The sequence below is a fragment of the Archocentrus centrarchus genome, chromosome 8 (genome assembly GCF_007364275.1).
Source record: "Archocentrus centrarchus isolate MPI-CPG fArcCen1 chromosome 8, fArcCen1, whole genome shotgun sequence".
NCBI lineage: Eukaryota > Metazoa > Chordata > Actinopteri > Cichliformes > Cichlidae > Archocentrus > Archocentrus centrarchus.
The window spans coordinates 21,381,044-21,407,809 of record NC_044353.1 but is presented as its reverse complement, the minus strand read 5'-3'; the positions used below and the strand labels follow the sequence as shown (position 1 = coordinate 21,407,809).

Sequence of the window (26,766 nt, the reverse complement as noted above, 5' to 3'; positions counted from 1 at the left end):
GCTGAAGTTCCCGTGTGTAAGCAACAAATTAAATGACCTGGACTGGAATAAATATTCATCAGTGAGGTTATTATTCCAGATTTGGATGGTGAGGGCTCTGCCTTCAGCCGTGGTTTGACAGGAGAGGCTGCCTTGTATCACTGCAGCTGTTCAACTTGTTGACATCAGCTCGCAGCACTTCTGCTCCAGCAGTGATTGTGAAGATATTAGATTTCATCTTCTTTGGCTGTCCTGAGTTTTTAAATAGGCCAAATGTTCCCAATCATGCAGTAAACAACACACCCTCCTGGTTCTCTCAGCAGTGTAATCCATCATAGCAGCAATCTTAGCAAGGGGCTATTACTGATATGATTATGGTCTCTATTAATGTTTCATACTTTATATGGTGGAAGAATCATTGCGTGATGGCTTGACTAAATACGACTGTGTGAGGATTACAATGCTAAGCAATCCAAATATCACACTCACCTGTTTTGGGTGTTTGTAGTGGATTCATTTTACTGAAACCAGAAACAAGCACAAACATTAGAGCTGAAATATGATTGCAGAAACCTTTCCCAGTGAATAGATGCACAGAACCTATCTCAGCTTTGCAGTTTGATTAAATACGCTGTCATCTCTTTGTTCATGAGGAGCACTGATGACAAATATTTGCTTTAATATGGTCTCTGCTTATTTAAACATGCACTTTATTCTGCACAAAGGAAGCAGCGCAGAGGCACACAGATCTCCTCTCAGACTGTGCTTTGGCGGTGTTATTTAGGATGGACGCTTGCCATCGGTGCATCAGGGTTTAATTACAACATGCTTTAATCCAGGCCCTACTATCAAATCACTAATCTGTCAAGGTATCACCTTCAGCCCAAGAAAGAAGTACCAACATGCACCTAAGTACTGTTTCAGGACAAAGTAAGGTCAAGCTGCTGTATGAATGTAATGTAATACTATATTGTTGATTTCCAGCAAGTTTAGCTTAAAGAAACTCTGAAGTAGTCTCAGGATATCCAGTTCAAGCAAATCATTCTGTCAAGATGCCAAGGTCAAGAAAAATCTCACTAAAACAGCTGCTATTCATAGTGTAATGCTTCTATTAAATCTTTCATTCAGTTTGCCCTCACATTTGATATGCAGCACTGTGACCTTGTACCTGATAGCATGTTAGAGCTGTTTTCAAGGATGGATTACCCACTAGGCAAAGACCTACAAGGGCCCCAAAAGCCACTGGTTTATTAAATATAATATCTATCACATTTTTTTTTTTTTTTTTTTTTTGTAGTTTACACTTATTGCCAGTGTTATTAGTTGCATCTTACATGATTATACAAGCAGTTGTGGATATATTTTGGGTAACACCTTCAAGTAGCACATCTCTCGGTCCACCCAAAGGTACCACAACAACATCACATCACATCACGGTGTGTTATCCTACTCAAAGTAACCGATAAAAGATGGGTACACTTTGGTCAAGGTTAGACATGGTCACCAGCAATACTGTGGCATTTAAATGATGCTCAACTCATGATGATGCTGTGCCAAAAAACATCTCCCCACACCACTGCACCAGCCTGAGCTGTTGATGCAATGCAGGATGGATTCATTCAGAACCAACATTTTTATTTCATTTCAGCAGTTTCTGAAATGACCCCAACAGCCTCCATCTTCATTGTAGCTTAAATCACATTTTCTCTCCTTTTAGGTACCTTTGACCATGTCGTATCCTTTGTGAAGTTGTGATTTATTGAATAATGTAAGTAATTAACACAGAAAAACTTGTTGAAATGCAGCTATTATGAAGAAGAGTATCATTAAAATGCAAACAAACCAAAATAAAATCAAACAAAAAACTATCAGATATTCACAGCTGCTACCACTTATTTTTTTGACTCCAAGAGTTGCCAGATAACAAAATTATTTCCAGCTGTGATTCTGTGGTCGCTGGTTGGTTGGCGAGTGGGGAAACATTAAAATCAACTTGTATTCAGAAGCGTCGAAAGGGCCAGTGGGGAGGTTAATCTGGCCACACCGCATCTGTAATACTGCAACCCTGAAAAGCTGGAGAAAAAAAAAAAAGGTACAGCAGTAGACATTCCCAAGCCACTGGCTCTTTTTGGTCCCAAAAGATCTCACCAAAGTGTAATTATGTAATTGCCTCGTCCTGTGCAAGTCGCTCTGAGACGTTTTCTTTTCTGCAGATTTATTTATGGCCGAGCGTCTGCTTTGTCACCCAATCCTTTGACTGCAGAGAGCACAGAACTCCCCCCAAGGCTTTTAACAGAAAGAGGAAAGTTTACATCCTGCGATGCTATGCTGCACTCCGGCATGTTTGCATGCAAACATGTGCTCTGTTTTGTAGAACTGTTTTCAGCCCTCTCCACATACTGAAGTGATCAATAACCTTTATGTACTCTTCAGTGGTGAAAAGCAACTTCTTGAATCTACTGAGGTACTCGTATAAATAAAATACTCAATTACTTATTTCTTATTTTGTTTTATTATTATTATTTTTTTTTACATTTTAACCTTAGATGCTTTTATACTTTCACTGTGCTACCTTGGACAGGGAAAATTTACAAATTTTACTAAAAAACTATATTGATTTTTTCAGATGTATTTCCTAGTTACAGTAGTAGTTTGCACCCAACACCCAGCAGATATCAACTGACTAACATTTGTTGCATGACCACTGGTTATTGCTTTAAAAGGCAGCATACATCCTTAAGTAACAACCTTCAACAGACTCACATTTAACTGCAATAATGATTACTTACACTTTTAGGCACATTTTCCAGAAATGCTTAAAGACTAACGGTACACCAATACTGAGGATGGATTTTCCATATGAACTCTGAGGATTCAAAAAAGAATATTGCATAAGATCGTGATGTCTGCCCAGGGCTTAGGAAGATCTTGTTCCGTAAAGGTTCTTTCACTCGTCTCAGTAAAATGACCCTATTCTAACTTCCCACCACAGGCCACGCTGTGTTATGCCTGTCAAAGGGAAACATACACGTCATCTGCTTCTTGTGCATCTGCCCTCTAAGGGCACAGTAATGGCCACATTTTCCCTGGCAACGAATAGAGAAAGAGAAGGCTGCAGATTCAGGCTGGCTTGATGAGGGCTGATGTCCTGAGTTTTCTCACAGTTCTCATTATACTCATTAATTATGATATTAATTATGATAATTAGCAGTTATAGGCAGGTGGTTTGATTGCATGGAAGAGTATACATGTGTTAGACACTAATGAGTTGTTTGGTGGCTTGGAAAAAATTGCCACTTGAACTTCCATCTGCAGGACACAGGCAGGTCAGGAGATCGTGAGATCTGGCATGAGATTAAGAAAACATTTCTAAAACGGAGTGCGCATACTTTGTCTTGTCTGGCGTTCTTCTGTCCATCTGTGGGGCTCTTGGGGCCACAGAAAGAGTTCCCAAACTTTACTACACCAGGCAAAAATAGGCACGAATTTAATCCACTAGTGCTTATTTGTTGAATGAGACCTACCAGAGAATTTAAAATGAAATAGTGAAGGTTGAACAGAAAAGAAAACAATTATCAGTGCAGAGCCTGAAATCTGCCTGCACAGCTTCCTTATGATTGATATCTCACAGGAGCTGCTTGCATTGTTGTGTTTGTGGTGCATTGCACTTTGGGATAAGCACTTGTTTGCCTGCATTTTAAACTGCTAAAAATACTTAAACATAAAAACTATAGTCTTTCCTAATTAGTACCTAGAAGTTATAAATAAGTCAGGATTGTGTCACAACCTGCTTTGGCATATTCGCTTCTGCATCACAGTCCACTTTCAGCTGAGCTGGGACAGTAATTCAACTGGATGCTAGCTTTAACACCCCCCCCCCCCCCCCCCCCCCCCCCCCTTCACATGACAGTCTTTTGTGTAGCATTATATAAGTCATCATCAAAAGCTTTCTTTCATAAAAAGAGTGTCTTTAGCTTGGCTGACAATCTCCCTCCGCTGCACAACACTGGACCTCTGCCTGCAGTCTACTGGCATTGAGTTTTCTCATCCTGGCGTGAAACCATAGGCCTCTGCCGCTCTGCTGCTCAAAGTGAGCTTTTGTTGATATGCACTGTTGACACTCGCTTTAAAAAAATAAAAAAAGCAATCAGAAAGAGCCATCAAAATGAGAGAATTATGTTCACCACGCGCCCGTTAAGGGTCGCCGGGTTCCAAAAAGTCTGCATTCACGTCAGAGTAATTACATAAGGATGTTTACACAAGTAGAAACTGCAGTGTTACTGCCACAGGCATACCCAAAGAACAAAATGTGATATCTGAATTCGAAAACTGCCGGCACTGGAAAGTGTGAGACATTTAAGCCTCGTTTATCATAACTTGCAGCTATTAGAGGTGATCAGGCATATAAAAGGTTTGTGTTTTTTAACTCCACTGAGCAAGAAGACAGCAGAGTAGGAGGGAATGCATGCGCATCTCTTGTCTCAGTCATATAAAATATAAAGTGTAGGAGGATGGAAGTCTTGATGGCAGGTGTTTTAGAAGAAAGGGAGCGAGCTGGAAGCTGCTGCAGGTGGAAAATCAGAAACTTTGCTCCCTTATCAACTGGATCACTTTAACTCAGGGCTCTTCAACTCCAGGCCTCGAGAGCCCCTGTCCTGCAGGTTATAGATGTGTCTCTGCTTCAACACACCTGAGTCAAATATAGAAGTCATTAGCAGGACTCTGGAGAACTTGACTGCATACTGAGGAGGTAATTCAGCCATTTGATTCAGGTGTGTTGGATCAGGGACACATCTAAAACCTGCAGGACAGGGGCTCTCGAGGCCTGGAGTTGAAGAGCCCTGCTTTAACTCATCAGAGAGCGCAGGGCTGCAGGAACAAGCGTCTAAAGTGGAACTGTTGGTAACATCAATGTACAGTGTACTGCAAGACATATCTACAAAGAGATGGGGGGGGAAGGGTAAATCTGCATTTCATTTCAATGCATTTTAAGCGTAAACTATATATTTTAAAAAAAATGAAAGGATGAATCAGCTCCTGGATTTTAGACTAAGCCTTGATTGAGCGATTTAGCCAATGTCATCTTTATTTTATTTTATTTTTTTAAACTTGACGTGACAAACGATGGTTCTGAGCAAAAAACCAAAGACACCGCCTGCTCACACAGTAGTCGTAACATATTACTCTAAGACCACGCTTAGAAATGGACACGTTTTATTTCCCATTACTTGAAACTACTGTTTGGGGACCATAAACTCATAAGAGAAGAGCTTACTGGCCTCACTAATCAAGTGAGCAATATTTTCCTCACAGACCTCTGAGCAATCTGACTTGTTTTTGCACCACTGCTGGCCATTACAGGGAATTTAGGATTAAGACAGAGTTTGTGGTCCATGTCCATCTTTTTACCCACAGTCTGAATAAATGACACAACAAACAACTTCCTAGCCCCTTCTTATCACCAGCATCTGAGTCACATTTAAACTTTAGGACTGTGTTGTAATGTTCTTATTACCCTTGCAAAGTTTTATTGGCACGCACGCAGGAATAATGACGTAAAAGTTACAATACAGTTACTGAACAATAAAGCATTTTTTTTTTTTTGTGTGTTTTGTTGCTACCTTTTCTTTATTCTCAATCATAAATACTAACTTCAGCAACTTAAAAAGGTAGAACTACAGTGTAAGCCATAGAGGCAGCGAGTGCTAGCCATCATTGATATTGCCTTAACAGCCTCTGAGGGGAACACTGCTACATAACAAGGGCCTCTTGCTGTGTGTCCAACCATGCTCTGGATAGCATGGTCTAACAGAAGAAATACTGTAATGGCTGCCTGCCACAGACTGAAATGAGGATCGTGGTCCAGTGCTCAAGAACACGATGACCTGGGAGGTGGTGGGGCGGGATGGGGCCATCTTTGAGTACTGTATAGGAAAGCCCAGAAACCCGAGCAGTGGAGCCTGACAGCACGTCAGTCCTGGCCCAGTCAGTGCTTGCCCTGCGTGTTTTGTGTGCACACGTATCACACTGCATTAAAACCAACATCAACACTTGGTCTGGTAGATATAATTGAGAAGCAGACATAAAATGTGAGTCACAAACAAAAATCGTCTGGCTTTTTGCATTCTGAAGAGAGATACTGAACAAAAAGAAAAACAACAAATTAGAGTTAGAGGTCATATGTTTTCACATTGGATAACTGCTCACACAGGAAGCTTGTGAGAGTGAATTAATCGTCTCCAGTTGACCGTACAAGCTCATATCACCACCACGCTGCAACTCCAGTCCTGCTGGGCTGCTGTCAGTCTTTGGGTCACCCCCCTTTGTTGTGTGTGGGGACATTAGTCTGTCATTTCAGTGAGTTTTCAAAAAAACAGAAAGAGAGAGAAAAGAAGGTAGGCAATAGGTTTGTTTGTTGAGAGGTCCCGCCTACCCCTCATGAGGCGTAGCCCGGAGGACCCCATCAATCATCCAGGATGACCTTGACAAAACTGGCCATGCCTGCCCTATTGGAGTCATGCAGGGTGAAAAATTGATGGTTTCTATAAAAATAAGTGGTACTACTACTAATAATGATAATTTTTCAGAATTACAGGAAATCATTTTACTTATGGTTCTCTTATTACATGCAAAATGCGCACACACTGTAACAGCTTTGGAGGCTTAAAATGATCAGGCTGCCCCCTTGTGGGCAAAAACAAGAATCAAAGACAATGAAGACGCGAAAGACCAGAAAGACCAGAAAGACAAGAAGGGAGTAAATTTGCATTTCACTGTTAAACTATAGCAAAAATAAAATAATGCATTTTAAGCTTTAAGTTTAAAACCTGACGTGACTGAAAAACCAAAGACACCGCCTGGTCACACAGTAGTCATAACATATTACTCTAAGACCATGTTTAGAAACGGACGTAATGGAAGTTTTGCTTTTCTATTACTTGAAACTATTGTTTGGAGACCATAAACTCATAAGAGAAGAGCTTACTGACATCACTAATCAAGTGGGCAGTATTTTCCTCACAGACCTCTGAGCAATCTGACTTGTTTTTGCAACCAGAGTTGCACCACTGCTGGCCATTACAGGGAATTTAGGATTAAGACAAAGTTTGTGGTCCATGTCCATCTTTTACACACAGTCTGAATAAATGACAATTTCCTAGCCTGTTTTTATCACCAATATCTGAGTCACATTTAAACTTTAGGACCGTGTTGTAACGTTCTTATTACCCTTGCAAAGTTTTATTGGCACGCATGTAGAAATAATGACGTAAAAGTTAAGATACAGTTACTGAACAATAAAGCATTTCTTTATTTTGTTTTTGTCTGTCCATGGCTCAAGTTCATAATTTTTGAGTGTGGGTATAGGAAAGTACATAAACCTGAGCACAACGAAGCAGAGCCCTCCCTTGACAGAGGGATGGTTTCAACAGTAGTGGTGCAGCAGCATCTGTGAGTGTCCTGGATATGGATAGGGGATGCTTTCTGGTGTCGTGCACATTTGTCAGAGCAGAGAATGGCCCCATTTCACTGCTGCCTTGCTCAGTTTCAGCAGACTGCATTTCCAATGATCTTACAGTTGTTGGGCATGATGGCATCTATGATTGCTGTAGTGATGAGAGCCTTTCAGCCTTAAACTCTCTCTCACTGCCTGTACATCACGTCACTTCCAGAGGAGGCTGATGATAACCACATCTTGCATGTTAGCTCTCCACCCTTGGAGGGAGGCCGGGCTGCTGCATTGGGGCTCTCGGATTGGGAGGGTGTCGTTTCACAAGGTGGTGTCCACAGACGCCTCCCCAAGGGGATGGGGGCCTCTGTGCAATGGCACATCAGTAAGAAGACTCAGGACCGTGGCGCAGCATGAGCAACACATCAGTCACTTAGAGCTCCTAGCTGCATTTTTACCTCTCAGTCAATTTTGTCGATTTCTGATGGGCCAGCATGTCTTAGTCAGCACAGACAACAGTGGTCTCTTACATAAACAGGCAGGAAGGGACATGCTACCTTACCCTGTTAAAGCTGTCTCACTCTCTGCTGTTATGGTGCATTGTTCATTTTCCACCCATGTTCTGGGACACCTGAACCTGGGGCTGGACCTTCTCTCTGGGGGGGTCCCTGGTGAGGTAATGGAGGTTGGACCCTTTGGCCTAGAAATGGGATATATTTGGTGAGGCAGAGGTGAATCTGTCTGCCTGGAGGGCAAACACCCACTGCCCCCTGTTCTTCTCCATAACCAACCCATGATGCACCCCTGGGGATAGATGCACTAGCACATCTACGGCCAGACATGCTCCTGTACGTATTTTCCCCATTAGAAATGATACCACCAATTCTAGAGCGAGTCCATCAGCAGCTCCTCGCTCTGATTCTTAGGGACCCTTGGTAGCCAGCAAAGTTGGGGTATGCAGAAATAATCAGTCTGCTGGCAGCGAGGCCCTGGCACCTTCCTCTCCGCAGGAACCTTCTCAGTCAGCCGGAAGGAGAGGTGTTTTATCCTTGTGCAGAACTGCATGCTTACCTATTGAGAGGTCAAATTTGATGGCTAAGGGTCTGCCCCCAAGTATGGTGGTGACAATTCAGAGTGCCAGGGCTTCATCTGCTTGTATGCATATAAATGGTGAGTCTTTGTGCAGTGGTGCCAGGACTGGAGATTCTCCCATTACAGTGCTCTGTTGGAGATGTTTTGACATTCCTGCAGGAGCAGTTGGATAAGGGTCTTTCCTCTTTTTTACAATTAAGAGGTATCTAGCAGATATTTCTGATTGCCATATTGACTTTAAAGGGGTGACGCCAGGTACACATCCTCTTGCCACATGCTTTTTGAAAGGAGTTTGCCCACTGAGACCTGTAGTTAGGTCCAGTGTCCCCTTGTGGGACTTGACTTTGGTACTGCAGTTCCTTTGAGGCCCCCATTTTGAATCCACTGAGTCTATAGACATGAAGCTTCATTCAGACTGTGCTTCTTCTCACTTTGGCTTATGCAAAGCAAGTGGGTGACCTTCATGCTTTATCTGTGGATCCTTCTTACACACAATTCTCTTCTGTTGGCCTCAGGGTTGTTCTATCCCCAAATGCCACCCATCTACCTAAGGTTATCCCTGTAGCATATAGCTATGTAATTTGAGTTTCTGAATTTTTGCCCCCTCCTTTCACATCTGAGAACATGAGGAGACAACATTCACTGTCTGATGTGTCAGCTACATACCTACAGTCACTGCACTCAATGTGTTTATGTGACCAGTTGTCCATTTTGCTAACCCAGCTAGAAGTCTCTCTAAACAGAAGATCTACCCCTGCATTATGGTGCCAATCTCCCTGGCATATGGCACCAAAGGTCTCACCTCAGGGTGTGAGAGCGCATTGTACCAGGGGAATATCAACCTCATGAGCCGTTTTTAAAGGGGTTTCTGTGAGTGATATTTTTGCTGCAGCTAGTTGGTCAGCACTGCACACTTTTGTTCAGTTCTATCATTTGGACGTGACAGCCCCTTCAGTGGCTCATTCTTTCCTTTCTGCTGGGTCTGCCTTGCACTATGGTGCTGGTGGTCTGACTCCAGTTCAGTGGCTGCTCTGCGGGGCATGCATATATATCCCATACTATGTGTGTTGTATGCAGTGAAACACAGAGTGAAAGCGAATGAACAGTTATGTATATAACTTTTGTTCCTTGAAGGAGAGGAATGAGGTACAACACCAGGCTGACCCACCACGCAGCTGGGCTTGGTGAAGAGCGGCTATTGAACTGAGGGATGACTGTGATGATGGGCTATATGTGCGGGTGAGGCTGCACATATTTCGATACAGATAATCTGCCTTCAAGACATGAATAGCGATGTCTTCAGCCAGGACACGCAGGGGTGTGATACCCCATACTGTGTGCGTTGTACCTCATTCTTCAGGGAACAGAAGTTATAGGTATAACTGTTCATTTTTGCAACTACAGTGGCCCACTGCTGGCCATTATAGGGAATTTATGGTTAAGACAAAGTCTGTAGGACATGCCAAGCTCTTACACACAGTCTGAGTAAATGACATTCCAAACAACTTCCAAATCCATTCTTATCACCAGCATCTGAGTCACATGTGAACTTCAGGACTGTGTTATAATGTCTGCATTACCCTTGCAAAGTTTTATTGGCACACATGCAGGAATAATAATGTAAAAGTTAAAATACAGTTACTGAACAATAAAGCATTTATTTAATTTTTTTTTTTTGTCTGTCCACTGTTCAAGTTCGTCATTCCCACCCAGTGACGAGGTGGCAAACAGAGTGAAGGATTAAGAGGTAGAGCAAGTGTTCCATTCTCATTGTGATCAGCGTAAAAAGTCACTTTTACACACCAAGGGAATGGCCATGCAAAGAAGGCCGGGAAAAAAAAAAAAAAAAACAGAAGAAAACAAAAAACAGCAGCTTCTTTGTGGTGTTGCTAGCTTTTCCCTTATTCACAATCATAAATACTCCTAATTCACTAACTTAAAAGGTAGCACTACAGTGTAAACCAGAGGGGCAGCGAGTGCTAGCCATCATTAATATCACCTTCACAGCCTCTTAACACTTGGAGTGGGGAAAACTGCCACATAACAAGGGTCCAATGAGTTCTGCATAGCATGGTCTGACAGAAGAGATAATGGCTGCCTGCCATGGGCTGAAATGAGGATCTTGGTCCAGTACTCAAGAACACGATGACCTGGAAGGGGAGGGGAGGGGAGGGAGGGGGCCATCTTTGAGTACTGTATAGGAAAGCGCAGAAACCTGAGCAGTGGAGCCTGACAGCACGTCAGTCCTGGCCCAGTCAGTGCTTGCCCTGCGAGTTTTGTGTGCACACGTATCACACTGCATTAAAACTAAGTAATGCAACCACTACCATTCATCTACACCGGGACAGGTTGGGACAGTGTCATCTTACATTTAAAAAGAGGGAAAAAAAAAAAAGGATATTTACATCTTCAACACATAAATTATTTCCCTAACATACTGCCCCTGTAAGGCATATAAAGGTCTCTAAAACAAAAACAACCTATCCAAAGACAATGCTGATTCCAAAATCGATAAGATAGGCAACAGGGGTGGGGGTTGGTTTAAAAAGGTTTGTGGGGGGGGGGGGGGGGGAAATCAGGCCAGAACAAATGCAAAAAAAAAAAAAATAAAAAGGAGAACATAAATTATTTAATGCAGTAAGTCATGAGAACGATTTGCAAAATGGCACATAGAAGATGAAGCTGTGAGCTTGATTAGGAAACCCCTGAAGACCATCAGGCAGTAACAATGGCAGCACAGGAGCCAACTGTGTAATACCCAAAAAACACAATGAAGAATGATGGGGTGGGTCACTGCATGGCTCAGACCTGTGATGATATGAGACTCCACCTGCCCAGAATATGACCTTTGACATTTCTTGTTTTGTTTCAGGCCTGGAGCCTCTCACAGCCTGGCCTGCAACAACTGCAGCCCCTGCACTGACCAATCACATGAGGGTGGAAACCAGGTCAAACCTGATGCCATTTGACAAGTAAGGCCCTAGTCTGGTAAAATTCACACTTGTCGATGATCTACAGTATCAAAACTCTGCATCATGAGAAAACATACAAACGGATATGCAAATATAGCTTTCAGTACACAACAACATACATATTAACTGTTGGTTTTGCAGATATAATTGAAAGTATGCATAAAATATGTGTGTCAAACAAACAATGGCGGGCTCTGTCCATTCCAAAGAAAGATTTTTTTTTTTTGGGGGGGCTAAACAAGATAAAACTAATTAGGACGAGTTCATATTTTTTCATATTGGATAACTGCTCACACATGAAGCTTGGAAGAGTGAATTAAACGTCTCCAGTTGACCGTACAAGTTCATATCACCACCACTCTCCAACTCCAGTGCTGCTGGGCTGTTGTCAGTCTTTGGGTCACCCCCGCCTTTTGTTGTGTGTGGGGGCATTAAGAGTCTGTCGTTCCAGTGAGTTTTCAAAAAAACAAAAAATAAAAAGATAGGCCATAGGTTCGTTTGCTGACAGGTCCCGCCTACCACTGATGAGGCGCAGTCCGGAGGGAGCCCATCAATCATCCAGGATGACCTTGACGAAACTGGCCACATCTGTCTCTTTGGAGTCATGCAGGGTGAAAAATGGATGTTTCTGCATCAAAAAAATAAATAGTAATGTCTCAGATTTACAGGAAATTATGCAAGATACACACAGTATAACAGCTTTGGTGGCTTAAAAGGATAAGGCTGCCCCCTTGTGGACAAAAAAAGAACCAAAGACAGACTGAACATCACAGCAGGAACCTTAATGGTGCCAAAGTTGCCTATCACATATTAAGTTGGGTGTTTTTGAGGAAGAAATAAGATATTTAAAAAACAACTAACCATCAGTTCTGTATAAGCTGGTCTTTCATTTGGCTTCTTTCTTAAGCTGTTAAAAAAAAAAAAAAAAGAAAAAGGAAAAAGAGCACAAGTGAGAAAAAACATAATACCAAAATGCAATGCCATACAAATCACATAAAAGTACTAAAATATGTAAGCACAGTCTCATGTCGTGTAAGAACCCCCCCCCCACCTCAAAAAAAAATCTCTTTCAGCGAAGAGGCTGTAAACACTGACCCCTGCTGGTAATGACTGTAAACTATTGTGACGCTCACCACTGGGAGATGAAATCTACAAAATCTGGAGAGAAACGGTCAGCGGGCAACTGTGGAGAAGGTTCATCCACCACCTGTTTGAGCTGCTGGAAAGGAGTTCCCCATGAGTCATAGGGAAATTTCAAAATGGCCAGTTCAATCTAGGAAAAACAGAAAAAAGGATAATTAAACAAAGACCGCACATGTACAGCTGAATTTCACGACTGCATGTCATTTGGCTCAGTGTAATGTTTGTGAATGTTAGTTACAAATTCAACATATTTGATAAAATTCTTTCCTGCAGTATTTTAACATTGCACTATTGTATTATTACACTTACTGGCCACTTCATTAGGTACACCTGTTCAATTGCTTATTAACGCAAACATCTAATCAGTCGGTCACATCACATCAAATTCAGTGCTTTTAGACATGGTCAAGAGGACCTCAACTTCAAACTGAGCATCAGTGAAGAATGGAGGAAGAAAAATTAAGTGACTGAACGTGGCTCAATGTAGCAGTTGGTGCCAGAAAGGCTGGGCTGAGTATTCAAGGAAACACTGTTGATCTAATTGGACCTTCCAACAAAACTAGCGTTTACACAAAATGGTTATAAAAAAAAAAAGAAAAAACAGTCAGCAACCGTTCTCTGGGTGAAAATGCCTTGGGTGCTGATGCCAGAGGGCAGAGGAGAACGGCCTGACTGTTTTGAGCTGATAGGAAAGCAACAGTAACTCCAATAACCACTTGTTACAACCAAGCTATGCAGAAGAGCATCTCAACACTTTAAACCTTGCAGCAGATGGGTTACAGCAGCAGAAGACCACAATGGGTGCTACTCCTGTCACTTAAGAACAAGAACCTGTGGCTACAATTCGCATGAGGTCACCAAAATTGGACAACAGAAGACAGGAAAAACATTGCCTGGTCTGACGAGTGTCGAGTTCTGCTGCGTCATTCAGATGGTAGCGCCAAAATTTGGCATACACAGCATGAAAGCATGGCTCCCTCCTGCTTTGTATCAGCAGTTCAGGCTGCTGGTGGTGTAATGGCGTGGGGAATATTTTCTTGGCACACTTTGGCTCCTGTGGTACAAACTGAACATCATTTAAACACCACAAACCACCTGCGTATTGCTGCTGACCATGACCACAGTCACCAGATCTCAATCCAATTAGAACACCTTTGGGATGGAACAGAAGATTCACATCATGGATGTAAAGCCAACAAATCTGCAGCAACCGTGTGATGTCATCATGTCAATATGGACCAAAATGTTTCCAGCACCTCGCTGAAGAGTTTAAACAGACCTGGAGGCAAAAACCGGTCTGACACTAGCAAAGTGGAACTAATAAAGTGGCCAGTGAGTGCTAATGCATTTCATGTAATTAGATGTGAATTCATACAACAGTTTTTGGACAACTGAAATAAAAAAAAAATAAAAAAAGTGATTCAGCGTAGGTCTTATAGAATGGAGGGTCATTAGAGCAGTTTTCACTGAAAAGCCTGTCAGTGCGAAATGAGTTAAAAACCAGCATGAGCTTCTAATAATCTGGGATGAGCATGGCTGTTAACAGAATGGTCACCATGACTCAGCATTAGCTGGCTGCGTTGTATCTTTTGAAATTGTTACTTATACAAAGCAACCGGAGGCAGCCTGCCATTGTTTGCATATTCTCGCTCATGTATTCTGCAACCTCGTCAAGAAAACCGACGTGTAAATAAACGTTTATCATTTCATTATTGTGATACACAAACTGCTGCGATCAGCAGGGCAATGGAGAAAAAGGTGATTACCTAAGACTGAGCTAACATTTAGACACTGGTGGTTGCCATTGGTGTCACTGGTGTTTATCTAAAATACACTCAAAGCAGCAAAGCACATACAAGCATTTAGTGACCAACAGAAAACGGATGATTTGGGACTTTCATACATGTTTTATCCACATTTAAGCTGTTACGTTAACAGTAAGTCAGTGGATGCTCTGAGCGCAGCAGTACTAACAGACTTCTGTAATCATTTACTGCTTTTTGAAAACATTTTTCTGTGAGTGGGAGAAAAAAAAAAAAAAAAAAACTTTTCAAAAGTACAGCTCGACTCACCATTGTGATACCAAGGCTCCATATGTCCGACTTGACACTGTAGCCTTTCTGGTTGAGGTCAGGGTTGATCCGCTCAGGCTGAAAGGGAACAGACACAAAAATACATGATGATCAGTCTGCACTGTCATTGGCTTTTTAAATAAAATAAAAAAAAAAAATGGCATGAATTAGAATCTGTAAACATTCTCAGGCGTTCAAAATAAGAAAACTTTTGAGTAAGTTTGTTTTTCTTCCTGCTTCCGCGGAGCAGGACGCAGAACAGTGACGTTGGTCGAGCATCAATGAGGTGCAGGTTGGATGAATGCGACCTGGCCGTACAGACACAGGTCGCATTTGAAAAGATCGGATACGTATCAGATTTAGGACCACATATCCAAGTGGCCTTTGTCGCATTTGAAAAAAATCAGATCTGTGTGGTTCAGACTGGCATGAGAAGGTCAGATACAGGTCACATAAGGGCAAAAAAAAAAAAAAAAAAGGATTTGGGTCACTTCAGGCTGCAGTGTGAACACAGCCTTAGACTTTAGGACAGTAGAGGCCTGATCTGTGTCAGACTGGCATCCACATCTGAAAACAGTTATGGAGCTCCTGGCCTGGAGATTTCTGGCTTTGCGCCATCTGATGAGAAGCTCATCAGACTCAGACACAGACCAGGTCTTGCTCAGAGTTCCTTTCTAAAGAATCCTCAAGTCTCAGGGAGCCGCTTCCAGAAGCCTTCCCCAGTCCTCACTCACCGCCATGTAGGGCTTGCAGCCCGCATCCATCGTTTTAGCCACAGAGTCCACCAGGTGGCCACTAATGCCGAAGTCGCACATCTTCACTTGGCCCTGCGTGTTGATCAAAACATTGGAGGGCTTCACATCTGGTGAGAGACATTGTTAAGAATGTAAGAGAGCATATTTCAAAATAAATGATGAGAAACATTAGCAGGAGAATAAAATCTGTACACGTGTGATTTGATCTGTTGATTACCTCTGTGTATCACCGACAGGTTACTGTGCAGATGTTCTAATGCCTTTACAATCTGTAGAGTGAATAAGAGAAAATTATTCAAGAAATATTCAAAAAAAGTCAGATTTCAATTACACTGGAAAAAAAAATGTTATAAATTATTTTGTTAGTGTCAAGTTTGGCAAGTTATCCAAAAACAGAATTTCAGAAAGCATCAATTAAAGTGCAAACAGTGGCATAAAGAATTAGAGCAGCTGTAAGGAGAAAACAAAAAAAAGTTTTTCATTGTTAAGCTAAGACAACAGAACGCAGCGCTTTGCAAATCATTTAAATCTTTCAGCTTAAGCTGCTGCCCCCGAGACCCGGCCCCGGAGAAGCAGAAGAAGATGGATGGATGGAAGTTTGAAAAGGGAAGGAACGGGAGCAACAGTTCAGGGCCACATGTTTCACATTTATTTCATAAAGCTGCTGATGAGTGCTTTTAAAGGCTTTCTGAAGTGCTGCTGAGCCCATGCAGTGACTTCTGCCACATAATCATATCCTTTTTTTTTCTTCTTTTTTTTTTTAATGCAGCACTGCCCAAGGGCCCAAAGATTTTGGACTTATAACCAGATCACTCTTGACTCTCTGAATCTTTGTTACTACGTACTGTAAATAAAATCCCGTGATTATCTGAAATATTACACTGAGAGTATTCTGCTGCCCCTTTTGTCACTGCCATCAAATTCAACATACTTTTGAAAAATAAAACATCTCATTTGCTGTTTAAACTATTTTCTCATCATTGCATTCGGCTCTTATCTGTATTTTACTGTTTTTGCACATATCAAATGTTTTCAAACCACACAAGCAGAGAAGTAAAAAGGAAAGTCTGCGGTAGTGCAGAGACTCTGGACCATTTCTTGACAAACACTTATCTGAGCATCCACGCTGGGCATCTCTAACTGTAGCGCTGACTGACTGACAACCTCAATATGATGGCAAGCTTCCAGAGAGTCACTACGCCCAGCCCCTGTTCACTGCCAAAACCGCAAACTGGCATTCTACTTATCTTCCTCTTAGAAACAAAGTGTTTCTTCCAAAGAAAAAAAAAAAGTGAGCTCTTCATTTAATGTATATGCATCCACTTGATATCTTAGTGATACCGTTTCTAAAACATGGGGGGGGGGGGTATGACTTACCGCTACTGTGATCTTTCCCAAGATGTCCTCAGGAATCGTTTTGCCCTTTTCAATAACCTTCTTATAGAACTTATCCAAAGACGTGTCCATCAGTTCCATGCAGATCCAAACATCACCCTGACAAATAAATCCACCAGAAATAAGGTGAGAAACATAAAGTGCAGCACCACTGCAGTCATACAGAAATCACACTGGCTTCACCTCTCGAAACAGGGCGCCATAGAAAGTCACAGTGTAGAAGCAGTCCACTGTCCTCATGGAAATGTCCAAGTCCATCAGCAGCCTCTTCTGCTCCAGAGTGTTTACTGTGGCACGGATCCTCTGGTGACACACACACAACAGATTTGCAGTTTCGTCATCAATTCAATTTTTTTTATATTCTGCCACCTAAAGGCGCTTTAAGGCAAGGAAAAAAAAAAAAACTTCCTCTTAACATGGAGAAAGCTCCAGAAGAACCAGGCTCAGGGAGAGGCAGTCATTGGCTGGAGCTAATTATCCCTAACAAGCCTGCAGTGCTCGTCTGGGATAATATGATACTGTGAGGTCTTTAAGATATGATGGTACCTGATTATTCAAGACTTTGTATGTAAAGAGGAGGACCTTCAATTCAATTCTGGATTTAGCAGGGAGCCAATGAAGAGAAGCCAGTACAGGAGAAATATGAAGTCTTTCGTGTCCCTATTAGTACCCTCGCTGCAGCATTTTGGATCAAGTGAAGGCTTTTAGGGAACTTTTAGAACAACCCAATAATAACCCACCCAGTCTGTCATTGAGTTGGAAGACCTCCAAATGTTTCCAAGCTGTGATCATATACCACATACATCTATCACTTGTAGTACTATTTTAAAAGCATGATGCATTTACAGAAATCAGGAAACCAGAGCAGCAGCTTCACAGCCCACCTTGACAGCCATGATAACACCACTGGGCACGTGTCTCATCTTGTCGACCACACCATACGCTCCCCTCCCCAGCTCTGCAATCTGCTCCAAGTCATCTGCTTTCACCACAAAGTTCTGGACCAAGAAGGGAGAGGTTGCGATAATGTATGTTTTCAGCTCAGCAAATTAAAAATAAACAGAATGGCATGATTCTGGGAAACACGGAGCCAGCTTTACCTGATCACCAATTGTGACACAAGCTTTAGAGTCAAGATCTCGAGGGGGCCTGCAGGGAAAAAGAAAATAAATGAGCCACAACAACTCTATGCTCAGTTATAATATAACTGGCAGGAAAAGGCACTGATGCAGATATAGACACATCCAACAAAGTTATCATTTGACCCAACTTTGAGAAGTATGGGTGCTACCACTATCCCAATGAAAAAAGCCTTACGCTGTTGCTGCTGGTGGGGGCGTTGCAAAAACTTCTTTGGCCAGCTTCAGCCCAGGGTTCTTCTTCTTCCCTTAGAGCGAAAAAAATAAAGGCATCTCAATACAGCATGATCAATAAAACTACGCAGCAGCAACCATAAGCTGTATAATACTTAGCAGTCTTTGTAATACTGCAATTATCCATCCCATTTAGTGAAATGAGGATATTTGGTACAGACTATAAAGTTGATTTTTGCCACAGAGGATGCAAGTTCAGATTCAGAACACTTAGCTTCAACTAAATGCACTTTCTTTGCTTTTATTAATTCCCATTTGCTTATATATATATATATATTTTTTTTTAACTGTTCTTATAGTAAAGAGTGCTTTAAAAGCCAATCAATTTGCCATAGCCTGCCACTTATGCAAACTAACAAATGACCTGTTATCTAACTGGAGATTAGGTGTGCCCAAAGCTAAGGCCCATAGAGTGGTGGCAGACTAAATGACTAATCAGCAGTGGTATGATGACTCAAATAAAGTGGAGGAGTGAGGGGGTGCGGTGGAATCAACCCTTCCTTCCTGGTTTGTTTTGTGTGTTTAACCATTACAATTATTAATACTTTTAACCCCCACTTTTCTTCATGAGAACAAATTTGGGTTCTTTTTGCAGTTTTGTTATACTGGGAGTAAACTGTGATCCAAACTGTGCAGCCTGCAGGAGCATCTGTGTTCATTCGGCAACAGCCATCCATTCATAAACACAGTTTACCAGCAGCCTCTGGGACTTCCCACAAGAGGCCGAGTCTCTGCCAGAATGACACAGCTACCGAGCTTCCGAGGAACAACACGGGGAAAAATAGCTTTCAACTTTTGACACTTGTGTTGAGCGTGCTTGCTCTTGTTTGTGGCCTGGGTGGAAAAACAGAACACCTTCTTGACTTTTATCTGCATGTGCTAGGACTGCGAGGCCACAGTTTCACCAACAAGGATATGATGTAATTATTCTAACCACAGCTCACAGAAACGAGTCCGATGTGCAAACAAGTCACCTTCACTTTTAGAAAGGGAAACTAGCAACAATCAATGACAACTTCGATTTTTAACTGTCATTATTACTTGTCTCCGAGTGAGTCACGCCACTCCAGTGTGAAGGAAGTATGTTTGGGTAAACCCCTGCTTTGCTAGCTCAGGCTGGAAGGGAAGTGAACTTTCTACAAAGATTTTAGTTTTCTATAGCCAACCAATGAAACCTAGACACATCCATTTTGTGTTGCAACCCTAAAATAAGCCTGTAGTGTCTGGACAGACTACAGTAGTCTCATGTGGCAGGGAGAGATTGAGTGTGATTTACTCACACATGCTCAGTCAAAAATAGATTTTGCATTTCCTCTGTGTGGGATAAAGCACGAGCACTCAGTGTTCTGATGACCTGACAAATAAGACAAGCCTTTCCTCATGCAACAAAATTAGGGCAACATGGTGGTGCATTGCTAAAACAGCTGACATACCAAAGCTGTTTTACAGCTATTAAATATATGTAACAATGAATTCCTGCAGGAGGGAAAACTTTGCAAACAATACAATATATGTGCATGTTATAGTCTGAATTATGTTCCAGTTAGTGACGTTTTAACCGCTTTGAACTACTACCTCCTGTCAGGTAGCTGTCTTGTTTGGGGACACAGCATGTGGTGTGTGCAGTGACCCTCTGGCCATGGCTGGGGAGTGGGATGTGACTCACAGCCAGGCAGACTGGACACATCCGCTTAAACACTCAACTGACAGGACCCTTTGGGAAATATGAGGTCATTTCAGCTGGTCAGCTTGCTGCCCCTGTTTCAGTTTTCTGTCACAGGACTCACCTGGTCTACAAACTAAGCCTCACAGGATACAATAAGCACCATGACATCAACCACAGTCGAAGTATATTAAGCTGCATGGGGGAGGAAAAAAATTATAGAAACATACATCATTTTCTCAGAAAAGCTCTGAGTACAGAGTATTTCTAGGGAGTAGGTGATGCAGAGGAGAGATCCTAGCACTTACATGGATTTCATGACTTCTTCAACACTATCAGTGTCTGCACTGCAGACTTGCTTTATAACCAAATATTGGATGCATTCTGAAAATTGGGAAGGGAAAAAAAAAAAAAAAAAAAAAAAAAAAACCCCAAGTGCAGTAATTTTTTTTCATACACAGGAAGACGTTTGAGATCAGACACTGCAGCATAAATTCTTAGAAATCCAGTAATGTTCAGTGGAAAATACCCAGAGAACAGCAATGCTATACGTAATGTGAACAAGAATTTCTGGATTGTGCATGGGATCAAAGTGTCAGTGGCTGTGTGGCGAGTCACCATCAGGAAGTTCCAGCCTTAGACTGGGTCCATATAAAGACAATGATGACTCATGCCCAGATAATCTTCCACACAGCCCTATCAGTGTGTTAGGGAGAACCCAATCTCCAAACATGTCTTCACAATGCAATGCACTTAGACCCACTCCACCATTGAGAGGGAAGGTACAACTACTCCGTGCAGTGGCCAGAAGAAGAAAAAAAACTTTCACAACCTGCTTTGCACGCAGTAATAAGAGCACAGAACCTGTGTTGCGGCTATCTGGTTGCAGCCAGCGAACTGTCAACAGACTGCACTAGGTTAGGTGCTGCAAGTCAAAACATGCCACGGTAGGCCAAAGGCTGAGGCTGCCTGAACAGCACGCAGTCTAACACAGCCCTCTCAAAAACAATCCCGACCATAGTAACACCAGCACGATTGTATAAGAGCACAAGCGGCCAACTTGAAATGTAAATTGACATCATCATCACGCCTTGTGTGTGTATGACGCAGAGGAAGAACCTTGATTTTTTTTTTTTTTTTTTAGCAAACAGCACAGACATGCTGACCCACGGTGCGTGATAATGGATTTGGTTGCTTGGCCTCGCCGCCTGTTTTAAAAATAAAATACTTTCCAGAGTGAGGGGGGAAAAAGTGTTTTCATGGACGCGAGGCTAAAAATACTCTTGCGCTAACAGACCGGCCAAAACAAAAGGACCAGAAAAAAAGAAAGAGAAAAAAAAAAAAGATCGATGTTTCAATTGTCGGAGGGGCTAAAAAATACAAACACCTGTAATCTCAGTGTGCTCTAATTTACAGAAAGACAGTCGGTAAGCGCAGCGTGGTGATTTCCAGCTAAGGAGCAAGTTTGGCAAAAGTCCTTTATTGTCGTTAAAAAACGGTGTTAGCTAACCACAACACGGGAAGTTAACGATGCTACGCGATGGTATCCTATAGCCAAAATATTGATGATAAAGTATAAAGTAAAAGCACCTTCAGCAGGTTAGTGATAAACAAGCTGCAATGAGATACCAGGATGTCAAGACTGCGTATAATGATAGAAAGCTGAAGAAGAGACATGCTGGCTAGCTTCTTTTCCCTCTTCTCATACATGCAGCTCTCCACCTGGTAAGGTTACATTTCCTACACAGAGCTAGCTAAAGTCCTTCCCCACAAACTGCACGTCGGTATTTCCCATAAATGCACCGCTATCTTTATTTATTTTATTCTTTTTTAAAAGATCAGAAACAAAGACACTTACCTCCTTTGGACAGAGACATTTCCCCTTCGCTTTGATGAGGGGGAAGGGAAGCACAAAGACTTTTGCCTTTTTTTTCCTTTTTTTTTTTTTACTCCCTCCCTCCCTGCATCTACTCTTACACCCGTTCAGGATACGCTGGCTTGTGTTGCAAGACCCAACAACGATTAAAAACGACGCGCTTCGTCTTCGTGCAAGCTTTGTACTTCACCCGCCAGCTCTTGCGCTCAAAGATCGGTTAGCAGACGAATGCACAACTTTAAATAAAGTCGCAGAGTTCGCGTTAGTTTGCTAACAAAACCTGCAGGGTGGCCAAAGTCTGACAGCTAAAGGTTCCGATGACGTATATCCGGCTCCACCCAAAGCATCATGGGAAGTGTAGTTTGAAGACAAATTGCCCTTAAGCAAAGTTTTTTTTCCTCCCACGCTCCAATAAATCGACAAAAACTGACATTGATTTTACTTTATCAAAGTTTATTTTGTCCTTGCAGGTGACCACAGACACTTTTTGAATCTAATTGTGTTTTTTTTTTTTTTTGTTCGAGGAAAATCACACAGGGGCTTTAAGTTTCTTTAAAGGCTTGGTAAAATTATGTGTAACAATAAAACGAATAGTAAAACTCAAAGGGCTGCAGTTATGCTATAGTACTGGCTTGCAAGTCAACTACATTATTCTAAGGAACACTCATAATGGGATTTCACTTGAATTTACACGTTTTGGTATGCAAGATCAAACAGGGGTCTACTAGAGGATTGAGTGCCATGAACTAAATGTTTCTATACTGACCACTAAATGAGAAAATGCATTAAAGTAATATCAATAACAGTATTTTAAAGAAAAACTTCTACTGATCTATGCAAAAACATTAAGCTTTTCCTCTTTTTTTTTCAGCTGCTCCCTTTAGAGCCCACCACAGCAGATCATCTGCCTCCGTCTCACCTTGTCCCTAGCATCTTCCTCCTGCCGCACCAGCCCTTTGCTTATCCTCCCTCACTAAATCCATGAATCTTCTCTGTGGTCTTCCTCTTTTCCTCCTGCCTGGCAGCTCCATATTTAACACCCTTTGTCCAGCATGTCCACCATGCCTCCTCTGCACGTGTCCGAATCATCTCAGCCTTAGCTCTTGAACTTTGTCTCCATTAAGATCACATAGATTTAATAAATTTAAGAGGAAAACTGCCACACAAAAACATACAAATACAGTACAGTGATTTTTTTTTCTCAGAATGCATGAAAATATGAAAACCCATCATGATTACTTTGATAATCACTGCTGAGCTGTTAAATTTAGCATCCTTTATTTTACTAGACACATCCTTGCTAACTAGTTGGAAGACAAGAAAATACGCAAACGAATCAACAATGAAGTTGTCACAGATGTGACACATACACATGTACTGCGATATGAGTGTACTTTGGAATATGTGCATGTGATTGTGTGGGTGGATCACCGATGATGAGGCCTCACTGAATTCCTGTTCCTATTTCTTGGCAACAAGTAGGGTATGGTAGAGAGGTTTTATTACAATGTGCAGATAGAGGGAGCTGTCAATTAGGTATTCTGATGCACGCCGCTGCAGATCAGCATCCACCAGGAAATCCCCAGCCTCCTCTGTGCTTTGGTGGAAGTTGTAGACATGTTTGACCACCACTTTTCCCTGCTGCTTTGTCATCACAATTACCGTCTTCTGGAAACTCACACCCGCAAAGTCAGGGCTAGAAGTGGCTGGTGTTACAATGATGCGAGGTCTACCTCCCTCTGTGCGGGTGGGCTGCATGGCACCCAGTTCAGTATAGGTTGACCTGGCACTGAGCGGGAGCCAGCGAGGGGAGAACAGGGCATTCCACGTCACTCTCTTACTGGAGTCATGGCCACTGGGTCCAAGCTGGGTCTGGAAGCTGAAGCTCCGGTCGTCACGGGTGGGGTTATTTATGATCCAAGGTGAGCCCCAGGTGGAGGACAGGTAGTTACGGGGAGTGAAAATGCTGCAGTTGACATCAAAGTACTTGGCAAGTTGGATAGGTGATGCAGAGTGAAATTGGAAAGCTAGGTAGAGGAGATCGCGGATAGACTCATAATACTTCACCATGAGAGGGGATTGCTTCTGAAGACGGAAGAGATGCTGAGGAGGGATCATGCCATATCGAACAGCTCTTAGAGCGCTCTCCACCGTGATACGGACAGGCTGGTTCTGGTTAATCCATCCCTCCAGTGCCTCGTAGAGTTCCAGCTCACTCTGCAGAATGAGGTCAGAGCGCTGGAGCAAGGAGAGGAGAAGGTCTTCACTGATGGAGCCCCATTCTCTGCTCTGCAGCACAGAAGACAGGTTCCAGGACAGGTACTGCAGACAGCTGTCCCGCAGGGTTATGTCCCCAATTTGTAGTGCATAGTTGTACCAGCCAACTACGTGGCCTGTGGGTGAATCACTGGAGAGATGTTGAGTCATATATTGGGTCAGACCCTGCTGCAAGCCCCACACATGGTACTTGCTGGCCAGCTTATGCAGAGAAATAACCTGATCTAGCCGCACAGAGATATCACCACAGTACAGGTACCTGCAAAAGAGATTTTTGAAAGCATTGTTAAAAGGAAGGAACATTTCTGTGGGGCATACTATATTTCAAGTTTTTTTTTCTCTGCACATCTGAGTCACTGAAAAAAGCCCACACTCTCTCATTTTAGACTGCAAGCCTCAAAGAGCAAGTGTAATTTTAGAATAGAGATGGAGATGGAGCATTTCACTTATCCAAAAAGAAAGGAAAAAGGGAAAATTGTGAGTGCAGATTTGTAACTTTTTACTTCTGGAAAATACAACAGGCATCTGCAAACTAGCTCTACAGTTTCTTTCATGCTTCTATTGATATGATCCAGTAACTCTCAACAAATGGTGGCATCTGACAATCCTGCTCACCTGACAAACTTCTCAAAGACAGCTGCACAGTCAGGCGTCTCCCTCAAAACCACAGAGCTGCTGTTGCGGCTGAGCAGCAGCTCCTCAAACACATCACTCTGCAGGGTAAGCACCAGGCTGTGAGCCAGGATCACCTTCACCTCGTCAGTGTTGATGGTCTCCACACGGAGAGTGACATCACTCCCGTTTCCCATGGCCAGCAGGGTCTCCATTCGATGCACTAAATTCATGGTGTGATTTAACACTGTGGCTCCACTGTCCAATGCCACATCATGCTTCAGGGCAGCTGTGGAAAAAAAATAAAATAAATGTGATGTCCACTTTTCAGAAACACTATTTAATGAAAGGGGTCATTTTACATCAGAGCTGCTATGTAATTGGCGCATAGTTTTTTATTCACCTCTGAGTTCAGACTGAGTCTTTCTCTATTATTTCCTTACAAGTTAAATCATATTTGACACATCTAAAACTGGAAAGCACACCTCTTTTGACTAAACCACAACTGACAAAATGCACTGGGGGCAAAGGCAGACTTGCACATCCTTCTCCTCTTCTGTTCTCAGTTAATAGAGAATGAGAGCAGCAAGCCAGGTGGCTGACTCAGAAAACATCAGATACCAGGTGCACAAAAAAGAATCCTGAGTTTGCAGCCCCATTGCAGATGGCTGCTTCTATGGGTCCTCTTGAGCATAAATACAAGTGGCACATACTGGAGAATCACACATGAAAGACTCAGCATGACAAGTCGCTGTTTCCATTCGGCACTGCCACAGCCATCGGCAGCCTTCTTGGCCTGTTAACTGGGGGTTTAATGAGACACAAGGGGGAGCACACTTGGCTTCCCGGGATGCATCACAGTCTTTATTTCTCCACTGCAATCAAGAGCTCCCACTTCAAAGTAACCTTTTTTTTCCAATTAGCCAGCCAGCACACTGATCCAGCTGAGCAGAGTGGAGTATATGGGAGCGTGTATTGACAAATGATTCTGGCAGCAATTGGAAAAAAAATTTTTTTTCAGATTTTCTAAAAAAAAGAAGAAAAAAAAAAAAGAAATGTGAAATTCAGTTCAAGTAATGTGGCATTCAATAACTTTGGTCATGATCAGTCAAAGAGCCTTTTTTAAGGAGTAAGAAAGCTTTCCCTCTCAGCACTTGTACTCTGCTGGATTACTGGGCTGGCACAAAGCCTAGCGGCAAATGGACTTGCCTGTCTTTCGCTGCACCCAGCAGACAAACAGATGAGGACAGGATGAGTGGAACAGATAAATACCCCTCCATTGCCTTGAGGCTGGGCATGAGCCACAGATTCATGCTGTGCCCTACTACCCATGACTGTATGGGGGAAGCTGGACTGAAATAGAACAATACAGCTTCCCTTACAATGTAGGATGTTAAAAAAAAAAAAAATGTGAAAGCAAGGAGACTCTTTAGTAGCAAAATTCAAACTACTGATTTTCATTTGTTATCTTACCTCCGCTAACTGTGACAGAGTGGATCAAGAGTAGCAGAGTGCCCACATAGACCCAGGCAGGAATCTCTTGTTCACATGAGCGTACCATATCTTCTTCAGTTATCCCCTCCTTCTCTTTCTTTGTCCTTTTCCCCACTCTTCCTTTCTTCCTGACCCTTCTTCTTCCCACTGCTTTGCCTTTGTCGTATGTGTGTGCAGAAAGGTGTGTTGCCCTGTGTGCTGCCCGGCTCCCTGTCCTGGACTCTTTATGTAGGACGCTGGCCTTTCCCTGGCGCATCTCACAACCCCACGGACTCCATTGATTGGTGGAATCTGGCAGGGGCGTTGCTATAGCGACAGCTTTGATTTTGAATTTCTCCCTTTTGGATGCTACATGGCATTGATCCGCAGCACCGGGCCAGCCAAGGACTCAGCTTAATGTTTTTTTAGTTTAAAAGTCAGTGGGGGTTGCCACTATTAAAAATCAATAACAACACAGTTCCACATTTTAATAGCACTCAAACTGCAGCAGATCTATGGGCTGAAATTTTTGTTTTATGGTACCTAAGTTCAGTATAATCTAAGCCATGTAATTTATCAGTTAATTACTGCAGGTTGCCATTGAGACTATCTGTCAAAAGTAATTGAGTTTCTAATA

At 42.5% G+C, this 26,766-nt stretch overlaps 2 protein-coding genes across 2 annotated transcripts; both read right to left on the bottom strand.

The window, feature by feature from the left end:
- Positions 1 to 11,117: 11,117 nt before the first annotated feature.
- On the bottom strand, positions 11,118 to 22,076 carry LOC115784500 (dual specificity mitogen-activated protein kinase kinase 6). The gene is made up of 12 exons (XM_030735739.1): positions 21,750 to 22,076; positions 18,173 to 18,242; positions 17,956 to 18,004; positions 17,740 to 17,853; positions 17,039 to 17,158; positions 16,838 to 16,954; positions 15,678 to 15,729; positions 15,440 to 15,567; positions 14,706 to 14,783; positions 12,624 to 12,763; positions 12,352 to 12,397; positions 11,118 to 12,118 (listed from the first exon to the last, which is right to left on the bottom strand). The coding sequence occupies exons 1-12, from the start codon at positions 21,766 to 21,768 to the stop codon at positions 12,041 to 12,043; spliced, it is 1,011 nt and encodes a 336-aa protein (XP_030591599.1). The 5' UTR covers positions 21,769 to 22,076; the 3' UTR covers positions 11,118 to 12,040.
- Positions 22,077 to 22,269: 193 nt separating this feature from the next.
- btbd17b (BTB (POZ) domain containing 17b) lies at positions 22,270 to 26,360 on the bottom strand. The gene is made up of 3 exons (XM_030736268.1): positions 26,130 to 26,360; positions 24,660 to 24,945; positions 22,270 to 24,303 (listed from the first exon to the last, which is right to left on the bottom strand). Exons 1-3 carry the CDS (start codon positions 26,215 to 26,217, stop codon positions 23,229 to 23,231), a joined length of 1,449 nt encoding a protein of 482 aa, XP_030592128.1. The 5' UTR covers positions 26,218 to 26,360; the 3' UTR covers positions 22,270 to 23,228.
- Between the last annotated feature and the right edge of the window lie 406 nt (positions 26,361 to 26,766).

Bases quoted from the DNA above. Each gene is read 5' to 3' on its own strand.
- LOC115784500 (XM_030735739.1), bottom strand. The intron at 12,764-14,705 runs GTGAGTCGAGCT...TGTTTTTCCTAG, and splicing joins GGAGCCTTGGTATCACAATG to ATTGAACTGGCCATTTTGAA. The intron at 12,398-12,623 runs GTGAGCGTCACA...TTTTTTTAACAG, and splicing joins GTAGATTTCATCTCCCAGTG to CTTAAGAAAGAAGCCAAATG.
- btbd17b (XM_030736268.1), bottom strand. From the start codon at position 26,217: ATGGTACGCTCATGTGAACAAGAGATTCCTGCCTGGGTCTATGTGGGC. The intron at 24,946-26,129 runs GTAAGATAACAA...TTTTTTCCACAG, and splicing joins CTCTGTCACAGTTAGCGGAG to CTGCCCTGAAGCATGATGTG. The intron at 24,304-24,659 runs GTGAGCAGGATT...TCTCTTTTGCAG, and splicing joins GTCTTTGAGAAGTTTGTCAG to GTACCTGTACTGTGGTGATA.